This window comes from Physella acuta, unplaced genomic scaffold (genome assembly GCF_028476545.2).
Source record: "Physella acuta isolate Inbredline_101_S28 unplaced genomic scaffold, ASM2847654v3 ptg001322l, whole genome shotgun sequence".
NCBI lineage: Eukaryota > Metazoa > Mollusca > Gastropoda > Physidae > Physella > Physella acuta.
The window spans coordinates 631,059-647,877 of record NW_026732837.1 but is presented as its reverse complement, the minus strand read 5'-3'; the positions used below and the strand labels follow the sequence as shown (position 1 = coordinate 647,877).

Below are 16,819 nucleotides of genomic sequence, written 5' to 3'. Positions count from 1 at the left end.
GTTGGGGAGGGGGGGGTCTCAGACGTTCTTACGCGGGGGTGGGGCTTCGCCCCTACCCGAAGAATTGTATGAAAGAAACTCTTCACGCAAACCACTTAGATTAGACCAAATTGCCTTTGTATTGAATGTTTACTCGATAATCAATGACGTCATATTAATGTGTGCACTATCCGGCTTGAGATTATTTTCTACTCTGTGCTAAATGTGTCGACGTCATACTTCGTTTTTCGAATTACTATGCATGTTTTTATTTTCCTTGTGTTTTCTCTACAGCGTTCTTGTCAGACAGATAGATAGATAGATAGATAGATAGATAGATAGATAGATAGATAGATAGATAGATAGATAGATAGATAGATAGATAGATAGATAGATAGACAGACAGCGAAACTATTATATAGAATGAGGAAGTTAAGTTTTATCCCATAAGGCCTACAGAAAAATATTGAGTCTCTCTTCCCATTTCATCTCAAATACTCACTTGTATAGTAACTTAGCAGCTAAAATGAAAAATAACTAAGGTGTCAAGTCTTAAATTTGTTCTAGACTCAGGTCTGCAGAAAGTACCTGAATCCACCCAGCTCATATGGTACTTAACTCAAAGTTAGTTACATTAAGGGAAAAACTTTATAAAATTACACAAAAATACAAGAACTTATAAAATAAGTTTTAATGTTGCTGCACATCTAGAAGAAGCCAGTACTAGCAAGAGACATTCTTTTATTCAGTAATGTCATTCTGTAGAGCTGGACAGATAATAACATAAAAGCATGTGTGGCTAAAAATGTCATTCTGGTTTACAAACAAAAAAATAGATAATGTCACACTAAAAATAAACTATAACACTACTTGTAAAATGTGGAGTAAATCTGTTTTGTAAGTTTTATACTTAAACAATTCTTTATAAATACAACAATCTTTAAACATATCCAACAAAGTAAAATGCAAATTCTTATAACACCTGTTGATGCCTACATGAAAGTAAAATTTTAGATTCTTATTGTAAAGTATTTGTATAAAAATAATATCAAAATCATTCAAATATAGTATAAGGATATATAAAGACTTATAGAAGGTTAAAAAGGAAGAACTAGTAGTGATAAAAAATACTGATGTTTTAACCATAAAGTAAAACATTTTAGAGATATTAATTAGATAAGTTTACATTTCTTAAACTGTTATTGTAATATTAAAAAATACAGATTTGTAAAATGAAAAATACTAGCCTTTCATTAAAAGTGAGTAAAATTATGGTTTTAACTTCACAAGTGGAATGCTTTTGGTGTTTAGACATCTGTCACACACCCATTCAGCATATACTTCCTTTTTCAACATAAAAAATGCATCCTGAGTCAACCCAGTGCACATTCGATGAAACCAGAAGTTGCAGCCACTTTCACACAAAACTGCTTGATCATTCTCATGCACCTCTTTGTGACAAACACCACAAGGATATATTGGAGGGGCGCTTGGGTTAGATGGATTAAAAACCATTGGCTGATTAGGAGGGTATACTTTGCCATGAGATGGAGCCACCTGACCAGGACCCATTGGTCCTCCTTGTTGCTGAGGCATTTGCTGAAGAGGTTTGCCCTGCATAGAGTTGATTGGCACATGATCATCAAATGGGTTTTGTGCAACTATAATAGAGGCTGAGGTTGACACAGGTGGCGGAGACGGACCAGGTAAAAGCTCAGCTAGAGTGTTCTTTAACTGAAAAGAAGAAAATAAAAACAATAATAAATTATTTACACAAAAGTTGCAACATCTAGATATATATAGATCTACTATAAGTAATAAAACAGGTCGTGTTACCTCACAAATTAAAGATAATTAAAGGTACATTGGACATTTGGCACTGTTGTGTGCTGCCAAAGACCTTGGATTAAAACGTCCATTGTACCTGTAATTGTTTTTAATTTATGAGGTAACTAACATGACCTGTTTTATTACTTATTGCATTAGCCACAATGCAGCTAACAATTGTATTTATACTATGTATAGTATTTTATAGGCAGATAATAATAGGCCTATAAATTATAGCAGTAATCTATCGTTTTGGGTGCAAAATTTGGCCAAGGCTAGTAATGTGCGAAAAAGTTACCTCATTGTTAAGGCTTTAATAGAGGTATATTATGATATGTTTGTGTCAAATATTGTAGATAACTGAATAATAAACCAAAATCAATGGCTAAATATATCAATATAGGCCAGAAATTAACTTTAGACAGCAGCGTTTGGCAAGATTTGCTATATAAACAGCAGCCATCTGTAAAATAGAGTGGCTTCCCCTGAATCACCCACTATAATTTTACCAAAAAAAATAACTTAAACAAGATGGCTGCTAAAGTACATCAGCTTGGTTGCATCTGATGAAAATATCACTAGTCTTTATTTATTACTGAAAAGTTTTAGCACAATTGTTTAAAAACAGGTACATAAATGAAACATTTTTGTAAATTTTAAAACATGAATCCTCCTAAAAATGTGAAATAATTACTAAAATTTAAGGAGTCACCTTTTTTTTCACATTACTAGTCTCGGCCAATTTTACGTACTTAAAACAATAGATTACTGATTTACTAAAGTTAAAAGTAGTAAGAAGAACTAGAACAATGTTTAGTAGCAGCAATAATTAGTACCTTACACTTAAAATAATTAGAAATACAAAAAAAAAATAGCAAAACAGTATTTAAAATGCACCTAAAATCAATCCATGCACATTTTTAAACATTGTGTAGGGCCTATTAAAAATATGGCGAAATATAAATGACGGTTAACAGTATTTCCGGAATAGCTCGAGAGACTTCGCCATGGTTTTACTGTTTTTAACTGCTGCACAATTTTGGAATAATAAAATATGACGGTTAACAGTATTTCCGGAACAGCTCGAGAGACTTCGCCATGGTTTTACTGTTTTTAACTGCTGCACAATTTCGGAATAATAAATAATAAATAATAACTGATGCTATATCATTATAAATGATTATTCTTACTTAATTCTGTAGCTTAAGTAATTGTTTTATTTTATCGTTTAGGTTACTTTTTAATTTTTAGGCATAGATCTAGATCTAGTTTTTGTGTTTAATTTAAATTTTACCTGACTTGAGGACGACTTTTTGTCATCCATTTGTGGAATTCTCATAATAATAGTTGAATAAAGAAATGTATAGTAAAGTAAATGAATATGGTTTAGATTGTAAAAACTAATCAAATTGCATTCATATGGATTATTACTAGTTCTAGAGATTAGAGCTAGTTGTGGATCACTACTTTGTAATTTTGTGTCGAATTTTTATTAAACTGTTGTTGTTTCGTTTTTATCCCGTTCAATCGCATCCGGTATATTTTGCCAGTTAAGTATTTATCTGTTCCTTTTAATTTAAACAATAATGTGGGTAATTTGGTTGACAGGTGGAGTTTTAAGAAAATTTCTATAAACATTTTTTGTTAACATATTTCTATCTATTTAAAATTCTCAGCCAAACAATAAAACATGGGTGTGGTTTTCAATAGATAATAAGATAACTTTGACTCTGTATATACATTTTTTAAAACTTGGCTTTTCTAGATGAAATACATTTTACTGGTCAGTAGAAACGAAATTAAAAATCTTTCAAAATTGGTTCTAGAGAGTCTATTCGAAGAAAGGAATTTGTAAAATCATATAATTAATTATCACTAATATTATATTTATATGCCATAAAGATCCAGACCCTAATTGTATTATCAATAAATTTAAAAAGTTTTTATTATCGTGGATAAATTAGACTTTTTAAATATTCACGGAACGATTTAGAAAGTTGCCTCAAAAATAAGAATCCTAAGAAACGTAAGAAAAACAATCATGTCGCGGATCAACACTGATCTTTGTTATCAAATTCTTAAAGAATACTATGGTGAAGTACTCGCTGCTGTCGGTATATTTTTAGTCCGAAATAAAACATCATCTTGCGGTATTATTGCTCACAAATCTGGACTAACGATATTGCAGGTACACGAATGACAATTGAAATTGATAGCCTACTTCACTTCACTTGAAAAGTTGAAGTTGACAACTAAGAACAACTTGATAGACTAGTTGAAAATTATTGAAAACTTAAAAACAATATGACATATTGATTTACTATGATCAGACTTGACTTCACTTCTAAACTATTTATTTAATTAAAATCTTACAGAGTGACCACTTGGAAGATTTTTCTCCCCGTCTCCACTTAGCAAAAGATAGCTCTGCGCATGCACAGTGACCTATGGTTGTTAGGGTTAGGATTAGGGTTGGTGTTAGGGATCTGCAGTTGTAAACACACGCATACGCAGTACCATCAAAAACATCGCCGCGATGGCAAGTCATAGTTTCTCTCCATTGTGCATGCGTATCGTATTCCGGCTAGCATCGGCCAAAATCTTATGTTAAAAGTAAAATCTAATTTATTATTAGAGAGACAATTGTGAATTTATTTTAAAGTTACCATATTCAATCTTTAAAAAAAGGGGAGACAAAATATTTTTAAAAACTCAATCTCTTAATCAGAGGGCCGTATAGGGTGAACTGTTTGTCCATTGGTTCACGGTTGGCTGATTTCTCATTGTCCACAAAAAAAGTTGGGGCAGCTTAATATCTTTTAGAGTTCACAAGCTACTGATTGGGTTTTACTTCAAACATTTGTAGTCTTAGCCTATAGGCCTATAAAATATATAGTGTCAACTTCATTTGAAATAAGTGGAAAATTTAACAAATAAAAGAAACTCTTATAATTAATATAATATTAATAAGTGGAAAATTTAACAAATAAAAGAAACTCGTATAATATTAATATCAAGCTGAAAACAAGAAAATAAAACAAACTTGATTAATAATAGCTTTGATCTCTAAAATGTGTAATGAGTGTTCATGACAGAACAAAACTTTGTTTTATTTTCTTACTTTTAGTGCATTTAAAAAGTTTGATATCACAATGGTTTTTATACTTGTTTTATTATTTTTTAAGTTAAAACAGAAGACTAGAAGTGCAGAAGTCCTAACTTAGATTTTAGATCTAGAGATTATTTTAATTTTACTTTTGATAGTAATTAATAAAGTCTAATTAATTTACCTCATGTATGACTGTGATCTTTTACTCAACTTTTAGTGACTTTAGACCCTAATTTGTTAATCAATAAATTAATTATAGGCCTAATTAATAATTTTAATAAAATTGTATTTAATAAGGCCTGTTTACTTGTATGTACATTCTGTGTACATTTTATAATTAAATTTTAATAATTATTTCCTATACATCATCCTTGCATTCTATCTATAAGTTAATGACTATAGTTTATATAGGCCTATATAACGTTTTTTTTTTTTTAAAGTTTTGACATTGGCTGGTCATAATTGTGTTCAATTAACCACCAGTAATCCAACACTCTTTTAAGAAGTTTCTCTTATTTTGGCATTATAGGATACTGCTACAACTACAACACACATTAATTGAGGGTTGTTTTTTTTTTTAGGTGAAGCAAGCTATACGTTCCCTAATTCAGCAGAACATAGTAACCTTTTCTCAAAGCAAGTCTGGCTCTATAGAGTATATGGCATCAGCAAATGCTATTCTTTGGAGATTAAGATACCCACGCTATATTCACTGTGCTAAAATGCTCTTTGGTGATGCAGCTGAGTTGCTTGTTGAAGAAATTCTTTTACAGGGACAATCTAGGTTAGGCAGTGCTGTCTCAAAAACAACATCCAAGTTAAATGATTCTTTGGTATCTATTGCCTCAGGTGAGCATGTTTGTAGTAATTGTAGGCAACTTCTTTGGTGTTTATACAGTTACCATACACATACATAACTTACTGTTATGTTAAAATTCTTTGGCTTTTACTAAACAGCTCTCCCTGAGATATCTCCTAGTCTTGTAAAGGATAAAGTTACAACTCTTGTAAAGGCTCGGCTGCTTCGTAGATGTGAAGATATAGTTAAAGACAAGGAAGGAAAATTTGCTGTAGCATCAGGCACTGTTATTGATCCTGAGCTGTTATTTTCATTGCCAACTGCTTTGGACTTTGGTAAAAGCTTTGGTGTTTTTAAATTTTAGTAATGATTATGATGATTTAATAAGAAGAAATTTTATTTTGGTGAAATTAAAAGAATTAATATGGGCTTCATGTGACATTATTTTTTAGAACCTGTTGTTGGATCTAAGCGTCCTGCTACAACAAATCCTGAAACTTCTAGCAAGAGACTTAAACTAGATAGTGGAGATGCTGCTGATGTACAAGTAATGGTAAATGTAATATTTAAATATATAATTGTTCGATAAAGTGGATTGAAATGTAATTTTCTAACAATAATAAGGATATGATAATTTAGTTTTACTTTGCAAAATGCTGGATTTCTTGTGTTAGATGTATTAAAGATTTGATTGTTGTAATTTAGTTGTTATGACATACAATCTTTCTATAGTCAGATTCAGCTGGTTGTGGAGCATCTGAATACTGGTGTGTTAATGTACATCAGTTCCACCATCACTTTCGAGACCAGGCAATAGTTGCTGCAGTTGCCAGAAATATTGATCAGGTTCTATTCTTTTGCACGTTATGTATTTGGAAAGTTCAGACAAACTCATTAAACTGCAACCCCAAAATGACAAAACCTGCGCACTTATTACAGTTTTTTTTTAATGAGAGTTGTTTAATGATAACTGATGTTGACTTTGATTTTGTTCAGAATTTAAATGAAGCTCAAAGATGTTGATAAGAATAATAATATTATTACTAATATTAAAAATTGTCAGTTGGTCATTGTGTCAGGTCAAATGTAAACAAGCAGTTGGTGCATATCATGAAGTGCAGTAAATTTGAAAACTAACAAAAATTATTAACTAATACAGAAATCAATTATCTTTTTCTTGAAATTCACTTTTTTCATAATTAAATCATTAAAAATGTTTTTTATTTTAGTAATTCTGAATCTACATTATATATTCTGAGTTGCATAAGTTTTGAATTTCCCTATGTTCAAATTTAAACCAATTGTCTTGTGTTTCTATATTAATTTTACCCTAAAAGGCTAACTCTCCTTATGTGATTGTAAAACTTTTACATTTTGTTGCAATTTCATTACAAAATGAACAAATAATGTAAAAGACTGGCAGATCCAGAAGTATTCGCTACATACATTCATATCAGTATAGAATTTTCATTTTCAGAATTTATTTTTATACAAAATTTTACCTAGAGTTTAGTGATTACTTGTAACAACAACAAACTGAATAGTAGATTGTCAATTCAAGTCAACATATTTTTTAATGCCAGAAAGCTTCAGAAGTGATGAGGACTATGTTACGTCTAAGTGAAACCAGAACTCTACCAACTTCCCCAGAGAGTGTCCCTCTATCACTGACAGAAGTAAGTCACTAATCTTCAGCAAATAATGAACTGACAAAGGATGGTTTAAAAATTATATACTGTAGGGATTGAAACTAGATACTATGTGGGAAATAAATAAAATTGCTAAGATCCAATAAGACTTAATTAAATTGCTATCAAACGCGTCTCACAAATGATGAATCAGCTGTTTTAGCTCAATGGTAATCTAGGGGTTTTAAAGTTTAAAAAAATAAATCAGCCTGAACATGTTTACAAACCCAATAATGCCTCTATCTACTTGTGGCCTTTTCTTTGAGGCTACTATACATAAAGGGACATAACAGAAATAATTTTTAAAGTTTGTGGTAAAGGAAAATTTTCAGTTCTTGATTTTATTATTGTTGATAACATAGAGCTTTCAGTTTTCTTTCATAAAAAAATAAAATATAAAATATCTGTATTTTCAGATTTATAATGCCCTTCCTAAAGACAAAGCCATGCAGAAAACTACCCTAGAGCAGTATTTAAAATGTTTATCAGAATGTTGTGTAAGTTGCATGTTTGTGTTAATGCAGTTGTATAACACTTAAAATGTTAGTGTTTGTTTTCTCCATTCCATTTAAAATATCTTTTTTTTTTTTTGCAGTTTGATTTTGTTACCAAGGTTGGGGAGAGTGGAGGTGGAATGTATCAAATTAGTATCCTTTGGGGTTAAAAGCCTTCCTGGATAGAAAATTACTTATACCACAACCTTTCACATTATCAACAACAATACTCTTCCCATTAAAACATTTACACCCTATATACATACCTCTGAATTTTCTTTTGCATATATATATCATATATTTTATCATATTGTGGTGTCTGGATAATTGCATGATCAACAACAATTGCACTTCCCATTATGATTAAAGCAGTAACACACTCACAAAAGTTTTACAAGTAGTAATTCTTTTAATATGATGTTATTTGTTCATAAATCATTCCATTAACCAAGTATTTATTTAAAACATCTTTCATCAAGTTTGTGATTGTTCCCTAACTATTCTTCAGATTTTTTTAAAGCGATCAAAGCAATTTGTATATCACATATTGAAACTATAATATTAGAAAGGTTTGGGTCAAAAGCTCTACGCATGTTTCGTGTTTTGTTAACTGACAAACAAGTAGAACAAAAACAGGTTAGAATGTAATCGGTTATACAAGTTATATTTTCATTTTAGATAACTTATAATAATATTACTTTTAGCTGGTAAATATGGGTTTAGCTGTTAAAAATAATTCAAAATGGCCATTGCTGTTGAAGTTATTAAATACAGATTTTAAATATATTTTATACGAATATCAAATCATTAATTTTTTTTTTAATTTAAATGAGTTTTCATATAATTATTTATCTAAAATTGAAAATACATTGCATAACTGATTATGATATTTGCTACTTAAAAGTTTTACCCCATAAGATATCTAGTATATTTGTTAATCTTTTTTGTTTGAGTATGAGCTTAAAATTATTACCACAATTGATTATCAATAGTTGTATTTAAATTTAAAGAATGCTAACTAATACTTTTATTAAATTGAAAATTTAACGAAAAGAAAATTATATCTGATTTTTTTAACAATGCAGGTTGAAGAGCGAGCCATGCTGCCACCAAAAGAGGCCAAAGAGCTCTTGTATAAGATGTTTGCTGAAAATTTCATTGCTCTCACAGTAAGTTTTTGCAATGCTGGTTAAGTAATGACCAAGTATCCAATAGTCCAAATTTTTTACTCAACTTAATTTGATTACTAATTTTTTGCAGGAGCTTTCAAAAACACCTGATCACGCCCCCACGCGCACATTTTATTTTTTCAATGTAAATTTGATACAGCTCAGCCGGATGCTTTTAGAAAAATGTTATCAAGTAAGTAAAGAATTTTAGAAACATGAAAAAACACAATGTAGTTTTCAACGGTTAGAATAGTTGTTAGTTTTTATTTATGAGAAAAAAAATTGTAGTTCATTTTAAATTGAAAGCTTCATATTTTAATAAAGATGAGTAAACACTATAAGATTTTGATGTGATATCACCCCTCAAGTTGGATTGAGTTGCTCTCTCAAAATAATCTCTATTATGCAAACAAATACTATTAGATTGTTTTCATGTGTTATAGGCAGAGGTAAATGTTATGATCCGAAGAAGGAAATGTATGTCTGAAAACAAGTAAGTAAACTTGTTTTTGCTTTACTTACAAATATTCTTTCATGGTATTTTTCAAAAATACAGCAGTATTCTTTAAAATGTTAACATAAATTTACAAAACATCAAAAAAATTTTGCCCCCCCCCCCCCCCCCTACCTCACTAGTGAGGTATTTTGTTTTTTACATGGTTGTTGTAAACACTAATGCTGTTAACCTATTCAGTAATGTTTCATTATTGAAATAGGTGCTATAGATATATCTTAATTGAGACACTGTGGTTATCATTTTGTTGTCTTAATTGCTGACATACATTTTTAATTATTGCATATGATCATGAGAGTAATTAAAGCAAACCAGAGATACTGGTTTACATTAATGATATACATTTTTGAAAAGTTTTTTTTTTAAGCCACTACTTTATACTTGCTAAAATGAACCGCCACATCTGTATGCTTTTTTATTTCCAGACGTTTACTGGACAAACAGGAAAGAGTGGAAGCAATCATTGCATCTCTAGATGCTGATGGTGCCATAGAGCAGAAAGAAGAAGTGGAGCAGATGGTGACACCAAGTGAACGTGCACAGTTGAAGAAAATGGCTGAAGCAACTAAAATGTACGAAAAACATTACCAACCTTTCCATCTGTGACTTATTTTTTACTTTTATTATCCTTTACCATATTTCCTTGTCTAAGTTTTCGATCTTTTTTTTATCTTGCTGAATTTTTAGCATTGTAAATTGTGTTATTGTCACAGCGATGTAATCAGGATCTGTATTTCAATTATTCTCAATGTCTGTTCCAGGCTAGAGCTGTGTGAGATACAGCTGGATCACACCATTTTTATTTTAGAGACTTATCTCAGCTACACACTCCAGCCACCTCCACCAAAGAAATAATTTCCCTTGTGTTATGTTGAATGTAATGTATTTATAACTGTTACTTAGGTTGATACCAAAATAAAATTATTTACTGACATAAAATACTTTTGTTGTTTGTTGCATAAAGTAGAAACGGTATAAAACTTCCACAGTGGACACCAATTATTTTTTATACTGCATCATGGTAATACATCCATTCCACCTGACATCAGATTTCTGTCTATCTGTAGATTTTACTTTTAAACATCAAAATATTATATTCAGAAATGCAAGTGAAATAAAAATCAATGATGTTTTGAAACCTCAATTAACAATATGATTAGCTCTTCTGGTTTTAATACTGTGGGTCTGGTTCTTATAAGCCCAAAAGCCCTGAGTTTGAACCCCTGGGCAGTTGAGACTTGATGGCTGGGGAGGGCAACCTTCCTCAATCAAATAGGAGTGTAGCCCTTTGGGCGATAGAATTGCCAACTCTGGTTTCCTTCGGGTAGCTCTGTCACACAGCTGAGGCCAAACTCTATAGGTAATACCTTTCCCTTGGGGACCTCATCTGTGCTGAGAGAAGGTGCCTAACAGATGGACAACATCTGGCTCTTCTTAATTTACTGCCCAGGCCTTACACCTTAATTTCCAAGGCATAATTATCCAATTAGTTGACTATTGAGCCATTTACTTTTATGTTAATTTAACCAAAGCCAGTTTAAAATAAACCGCTAGTGCCTTAAAAGTTAAACCGTCAAAATCATCGAATGTCATAAAAATCAAGTGAACCAACTAAATTCTAGTCAGTTTGATAGGCTGAATTGACACAAAGCTGCCATACACATGATCAAACAAGGTAATGAAAAAACTAAAAAAAAAACTTTCTAATAATAATCTTTTAAATGCACTGAAAATAAGAAAATAAAACTAATTTGCTTTCTCTAATAAAAGCATTGGTCACCAAAATGTGTTGAGGATTTCATCAAGACCAAATTATCGGCTAGTTCACAGTGGTCGGATAGCTGATCAAGCAATCAATAATATTTAATCTTATCTCCCATTTTATTATTACATTTTTTAATCTATTAATATGATTTTAATGTCTAGATTAAAATGAGATATTTTTGCATTGTCATCAGAGAAGAACATATCTGGAAAGTTTGAACAAAATCAATGCATTAGAAGTGGGTCAAAATTGAATTACAAGATTTGCCACATGGCACAAACAAATATAATAAACCTTTAGCAAGAAGCTTTTAAAGGCACTGAAAATAAGAAAATAAAACTAATTTACTTTCTTTAACAAAGCTTTTGTCACTAAAATATGTAAAAGATCTCATGAGCAACCTGTTGCTATAAAGGTTTTTTATATTTGTTTTATTTTCTACTTTTTAGTCTTCTTCTTCTTCGTTCTTAATTTTAGTGTTGGAAGGGATCCCCTCCAGCACATTTAAGTATATGTGTCAACTGGTTATGCGCCATTGAGGCCATTGACTCCGAATTCAGCCTGCTTTTCTTTTTGGATTTGCTTCCATAGCCTTTGTGCAGCCTAGAACAAACTACAAGGCAGCAGTTGTTTGATTTTGGAGTTGTCTCTCCTAGAAGAGTGGCTGTCCCCAGCTAATGAACTTCATCTGCCCGAGGGTTTGAACTCGAGACTTTTCAGTATAGTAGCCATGAGTTTACCGACTCGACCATGCGGACCACTACTTTTAGTGATTCCTAATTTATGAAGTTGACAAGACAAAAAATATTTGTTTTAAAATCAGTAGCTCACCATATCTAAAAGCAGATTATTTGGCCCCCTTGAAAAGCAGCAGCCTATGACCACAGATAAGTGCAGGATAGTTCTTAATCTTGCTACCTCCCCTAAGTTTCAAATCATATAAAAATATATTATCTGCCCCTAATAACCTTCACTGGGACGACCAGCTATACGATTGCAAATATTTTCATGAACCAAAGCTCACCAGACTGGGTGATATCATCTAGCTAGTTACCTCCCCTTCTGTTATTGGATATAGTAATATATTGCGTGGTTAAATTTTGTTATCTCCCCTTAGTTCCGGAACTGTTTAATTAATCTCTAATGACTAATTAAACATCTAATTAAATTAAAAATTGATAGACTTGTATTATCATTGATATGGAACAAATTTGGAAAGTTTGAATAAATTTGCTGTATTAGAAGTTTGTCAAAATTGAGTTACAAGATTTGCCACAAACCCACAAACAAACCTTGCAAACAATATAAAAGCTTGTAAAAAGAGTTACAATTTTTTTTACATATGATACTGAAATATAATTCTTTTTATTTTAAATATCTTTTTGTGAATAATATTTCTTTAAACCTTCATTGAAGACATCAATATTGGCCTTATGTTTCATAAGAAATTTACCATCAAGATGGAACACTGGAATGTCATATCGATAGGCTTTCCAAAACTGTTCATTGCCTGGTGCTGTAATGTCTACTTTTTGTAACACAACCTGCAGTATATATATATATACATTTTCTTATTAGTATAGATATTACTTTCTTAAATAATTTTTCAATTTTACTTTCCCTGCATGATTTCTAATGATTGCAGAACAAATATTACCTTGTTCTTATACTAAACTACTTCAAAAGATTTTTTATTAAAAAAAAAATTCCCAAGCTATCTTAAAATTGAAATCATTACATCAATAAAGTGTACACTTTAATTAATATTAATAACAATCTACATCCACCAGTAGTGGTCTAGCTACCTGATTGAGTAATGCTGGTCCTAATGCTTCTAATGCTTCATCACAAAGGGGACAGGGATCCTTTGTATACAATGTAAGAACTGGTCGTGCTCGATTAGTGGACTCATTGTGAAAATTGGTAAGATTTAAAAATGCGTATGTCATTTTTTTGCCATCAAATTGGCCTAGTGTGCCTGCTTTGCTCGAAGCCCATGATGGAGGATTGTTAATGCATTTTATTGTAATAAATCTAGATATAATGCTAGAAGTAATACTAGATCTAGATCTTATCGAACGCTTTGAGCTGATCCCAACAGAATAATTTACTAACAACATAGATCTAAATAGTGATGTTCTCATTTTATATAATAATAATTAAATTAGTCTTGGGGCCTATAGTAACTATAGTTAAGTAATAAGTAGATAGATTCTAGGTTAAATCGAGGCCTAATTCTACGATACTTGCATAGCAGGATAGTATCGTACTGATGTTTATTCCTGTCGGTATCGTTATTCAAAGTTAGCGATACCACACCAAAAAAAAAAACAGATCGATAATCCCGACGCCCGTCTTTTTAAAAAAAAAAAACACCTACATAAACAAATTTTCTATTTTATTGTTTATAATTTTATTTTCCTTGACATTTTTACTTGATTATTCCCACTGACATTGCCTCTTAGGCAATCTAGATTCATTATTAAATTTGCTTAGTAATAAATTTTCGCTTTAAAATTTAACTATCAAATTATTATATAGTTATGCAACCTCACTTAGTTCGTTTACTTAAATTGTGTCGTATTATAATAATAATGTTTTAAATTATAATAATATATACTGCTACTTTAACCCTTTTGGTGTTGTTTTGACCTATTGTCGACAGCTGTGAACCTGAAGATTTAAAAAAATATATATATACTAACACAAACAGATCTAGAATCTAGAATGACCTACTCTGACCGAGTATGGCCTATTGATCTAGAACTATCTAGTCTATATGCCTAAACTCCAATGATAAAATATCTCAGCAACGATTTCAAGAAAAGTTATAAATTTAATTAATCTAGATTCTAGATAGATCATTCATTCGTTTTCATAAAATCGATTACATGACAATTATATTATAAATAAATCCATCTGTTTCCGGTCTGTCTTCGCCTGCCGAACGGCAAGCCGGAGGTAGCAAACCTTCGGTTCTTCTAACCCTAGGTTTAATTCTTACGTTCCTCTATTGCACCCTGTTTTTCTTTTTAGGAAAGTTTCTTAACAGGAGAGGTACTTGAAAATAAAGAAACTGTCCAGTTCGGCAACGAACCAGTGGCTTAAACAAAGCAGAATCCGAGACAACAAAGAATTGTTTGTTCTTGGAACCTGAGACTGACCCAGATATCAAGGGTTCGTCCCTGGTGTTTGGGAAATAGCTCAGAAATGTCTTTGTAAAATTAATCCTTAGACAATAACGCCAGTTCTAGACCTTCGTGTCTTTGTAGCTGACACGTATTGTTACATTTTATTTTTTAAAAGGCAAATCATATTTAAAATAAGTGTTCGGCATTTTATTTCGTGGTTCTTAATAAAAAAAAAAATCTTCATTGTCTTTTTCAGTTTTTGTTTTCTGTTTTGTTTAGTTTAGAGTCTAGATCTAGAGGAGCTTACACTTTTCGGACACACATAGCGAAAAAACGCAACGTAAAAATTCCATGCGGTCTCATTCAGTAACCGCTTAACATAGAAAACAAAAAAAAGTATCATATCTATCCGCAACCATTCTACTTTAATAATGTGTGTGTCATTTTGTATTCATACGCATAGAACTTAAGCTATTCTTGTTATAGTGACTGGCGGGTCTTAACGTGTGTTCGAACACATGTAATACAGTTTTACATGTGTTCGGACACCTTTACCCGTCATCGGACATAGCACTTTTTGTTCATTTAGAATAATTTAAAGTCAATTTAATGAATAAAAACATATATTATATGCATTTATATTGTGTTATTGATTGTTTGTGAGGTAATTTTAATAGTATAAAACCTTTTCCCCACACTCCCAAAGTTCATCCCATTCAGCCATTGCGGCTCGCGCAGTACGCTGCTAAGCCAGCCAGGTCACATGATTCCCCCTCCTCTTTCGCATTCCACTGCCTTCTTGACCTTATTTTGACCCTTTCCCTTCAATAACCAGCCCCTTTTATGCTCTAAATTCTTATTTAATAATATTTTTGTGTTGCTGTCCGCTCCCATGTAAGGCCAAATAAGTTAGCGAACACCCCTTTTTTATTGTTCAAGCACGAAAAAACCCATTAACCTTGACATTTACGATGTTCCATACATATATAGAAGCTATTTATAGTGTAACCTTTTAGCTAAGCATTGATTGGTTCAAGTTTTGCCCCTAAGTCCAACCCTAGGTCACTTCATCCGGCTGGTGTAAAAATAGAAATGTGCGTACCATGCAACGTTAAAAAATTTCTAAAAATAATTCTTGAGAAAGGAAACGGAAGTACTTGACACGGAAGTGTTCATAAATGAACAGTTTACGTGCAGGCGCCGTGGTTTCGCGTGAGACATGCTAATTAAAGTTTCTATGAGCCAAAAACCGACGAAGTGTTCGGTCCTACGTAATTTTTGGTGTGTGTCCGAAAAGTGTAAACTCCTCTAGATCTAGCTTGATTTTACAATTTTAATATTACATATTTGATCATCTTGACATTTTAAATTTTTCCTTAACAATCTAGATCTACTTACTGTGTTACTAGACCTAGATCTAGACGCAGGATCTTCAGATTGATATGTTACTTATCTACTGCTACTAACAACTTGATATTTAAATTAGGCTATAGATCTAGATCTAAGCTTTATTTTATACAACAGATGGCAAGAAAATCGAAACATCTGGAGCCAGATCTGTTATTCATTGACTAAATAATAAATATAACGAGCCGACCCGCGGCGTATCATACACCGCTATTTAGTTTTTTTATTTTCTACTTTTCAGTAGGCCCCCTACTTCATAATTTGTGAATTCGACAGTTCCACTTCTGTCACTGAAAATATTTGCTTTATTTTAAAACACGATCAGTAAGTCAAGGACGATAACCCCCCCCCCCCCCCTTTCCCCCAAATGGGACGAGTTCGAATCCGGGTTCAAGACAGTAGACCGTCCCTGAGTCCACCCAACTCTGATGGGTACCTAACTCACGTTAGGGAAAGTAAAGGCGGCTGGGCCACACTATCTCTTCATATGCCGAGGTCACAGAAACAAGTGAACTCTTCTTCACTTGCCCCATAGACCGTCAGGTTTGAAAGGGAATCTTAACTCCTTTCCCCTAACCACCACACCCGTGAAAGCAGCCTCCTTTTAGCTACCTCCCCTAAGTTTAAAATCATTTCAAACTAAATTATCTGCCCCTAATAGTCGTCACTAAACCCGGCTCTACGCTTGTAAATATTTAGCGTGAACCACAGCTCACCAGACTTCCAAGAGAGGGGACTGCAAGGCGCGCTTACAGCTTGTTTTCTAACGTCTCCAAGAAGAGAATTATTTATATAGATAAATTATTATAATCGGAAATACTTTAATTAGAAAAAAGCTGTATGTTTATGTATTTGAGCAAAATCAACACAAATAATGAAATGAAAAGAACAATTTTGTGTTATCAGTTATTACTGACTAAATCTTACACCTAATTTA

General features: G+C 32.0%; 3 protein-coding genes across 5 annotated transcripts; 1 reads left to right on the top strand and 2 right to left on the bottom strand.

Annotated features, from left to right (window-relative positions):
• Positions 1-652: 652 nt before the first annotated feature.
• LOC131958365 (protein pygopus-like) lies at positions 653-3,329 on the bottom strand. Its single transcript, XM_059323362.1, has 2 exons — positions 3,101-3,329; positions 653-1,713 (listed from the first exon to the last, which is right to left on the bottom strand). The coding sequence occupies exons 1-2, from the start codon at positions 3,143-3,145 to the stop codon at positions 1,249-1,251; spliced, it is 510 nt and encodes a 169-aa protein (XP_059179345.1). The 5' UTR covers positions 3,146-3,329; the 3' UTR covers positions 653-1,248.
• Positions 3,330-3,808: 479 nt separating this feature from the next.
• LOC131958375 (DNA-directed RNA polymerase III subunit RPC3) lies at positions 3,809-10,522 on the top strand. Of its 3 annotated transcripts, none has more exons than XM_059323388.1 (14): positions 3,809-3,994; positions 5,497-5,764; positions 5,873-6,049; positions 6,167-6,261; positions 6,447-6,560; positions 7,298-7,390; positions 7,819-7,899; positions 7,998-8,049; positions 8,405-8,532; positions 8,982-9,065; positions 9,157-9,258; positions 9,509-9,558; positions 10,005-10,151; positions 10,341-10,522. In XM_059323388.1, exons 1-14 carry the CDS (start codon positions 3,848-3,850, stop codon positions 10,432-10,434), a joined length of 1,632 nt encoding a protein of 543 aa, XP_059179371.1. In that variant the 5' UTR covers positions 3,809-3,847; the 3' UTR covers positions 10,435-10,522. The 3 variants fall into 3 exon arrangements, with proteins under 3 accessions (XP_059179371.1, XP_059179369.1, XP_059179368.1); XM_059323386.1 differs by having other exon boundaries at positions 6,167-6,267; XM_059323385.1 differs by having other exon boundaries at positions 6,167-6,273.
• A 1,935-nt stretch (positions 10,523-12,457) lies between these two features.
• On the bottom strand, positions 12,458-13,625 carry LOC131958376 (glutaredoxin-like protein C5orf63 homolog). The gene is made up of 2 exons (XM_059323389.1): positions 13,150-13,625; positions 12,458-12,888 (listed from the first exon to the last, which is right to left on the bottom strand). The coding sequence occupies exons 1-2, from the start codon at positions 13,486-13,488 to the stop codon at positions 12,715-12,717; spliced, it is 513 nt and encodes a 170-aa protein (XP_059179372.1). The 5' UTR covers positions 13,489-13,625; the 3' UTR covers positions 12,458-12,714.
• Positions 13,626-16,819: the final 3,194 nt, after the last annotated feature.

What these genes read in the sequence shown, in the direction of transcription:
- LOC131958365 (XM_059323362.1), bottom strand. Translation starts at nt 3,145, where the DNA reads ATGAGAATTCCACAAATGGATGACAAAAAGTCGTCCTCAAGTCAG. An exon ending in AAAAGTCGTCCTCAAGTCAG is followed by an intron (nt 1,714 to 3,100) that starts GTAAAATTTAAA and finishes TCTTCTTTTCAG; the next exon opens with TTAAAGAACACTCTAGCTGA.
- LOC131958375 (XM_059323385.1), top strand. Translation starts at nt 3,848, where the DNA reads ATGTCGCGGATCAACACTGATCTTTGTTATCAAATTCTTAAAGAATAC. An exon ending in GCCAACTGCTTTGGACTTTG is followed by an intron (nt 6,050 to 6,166) that starts GTAAAAGCTTTG and finishes ATTATTTTTTAG; the next exon opens with AACCTGTTGTTGGATCTAAG. An exon ending in TCCCTCTATCACTGACAGAA is followed by an intron (nt 7,391 to 7,818) that starts GTAAGTCACTAA and finishes CTGTATTTTCAG; the next exon opens with ATTTATAATGCCCTTCCTAA.
- LOC131958376 (XM_059323389.1), bottom strand. Translation starts at nt 13,488, where the DNA reads ATGAGAACATCACTATTTAGATCTATGTTGTTAGTAAATTATTCTGTT. An exon ending in GACCAGCATTACTCAATCAG is followed by an intron (nt 12,889 to 13,149) that starts GTAGCTAGACCA and finishes TATATACTGCAG; the next exon opens with GTTGTGTTACAAAAAGTAGA.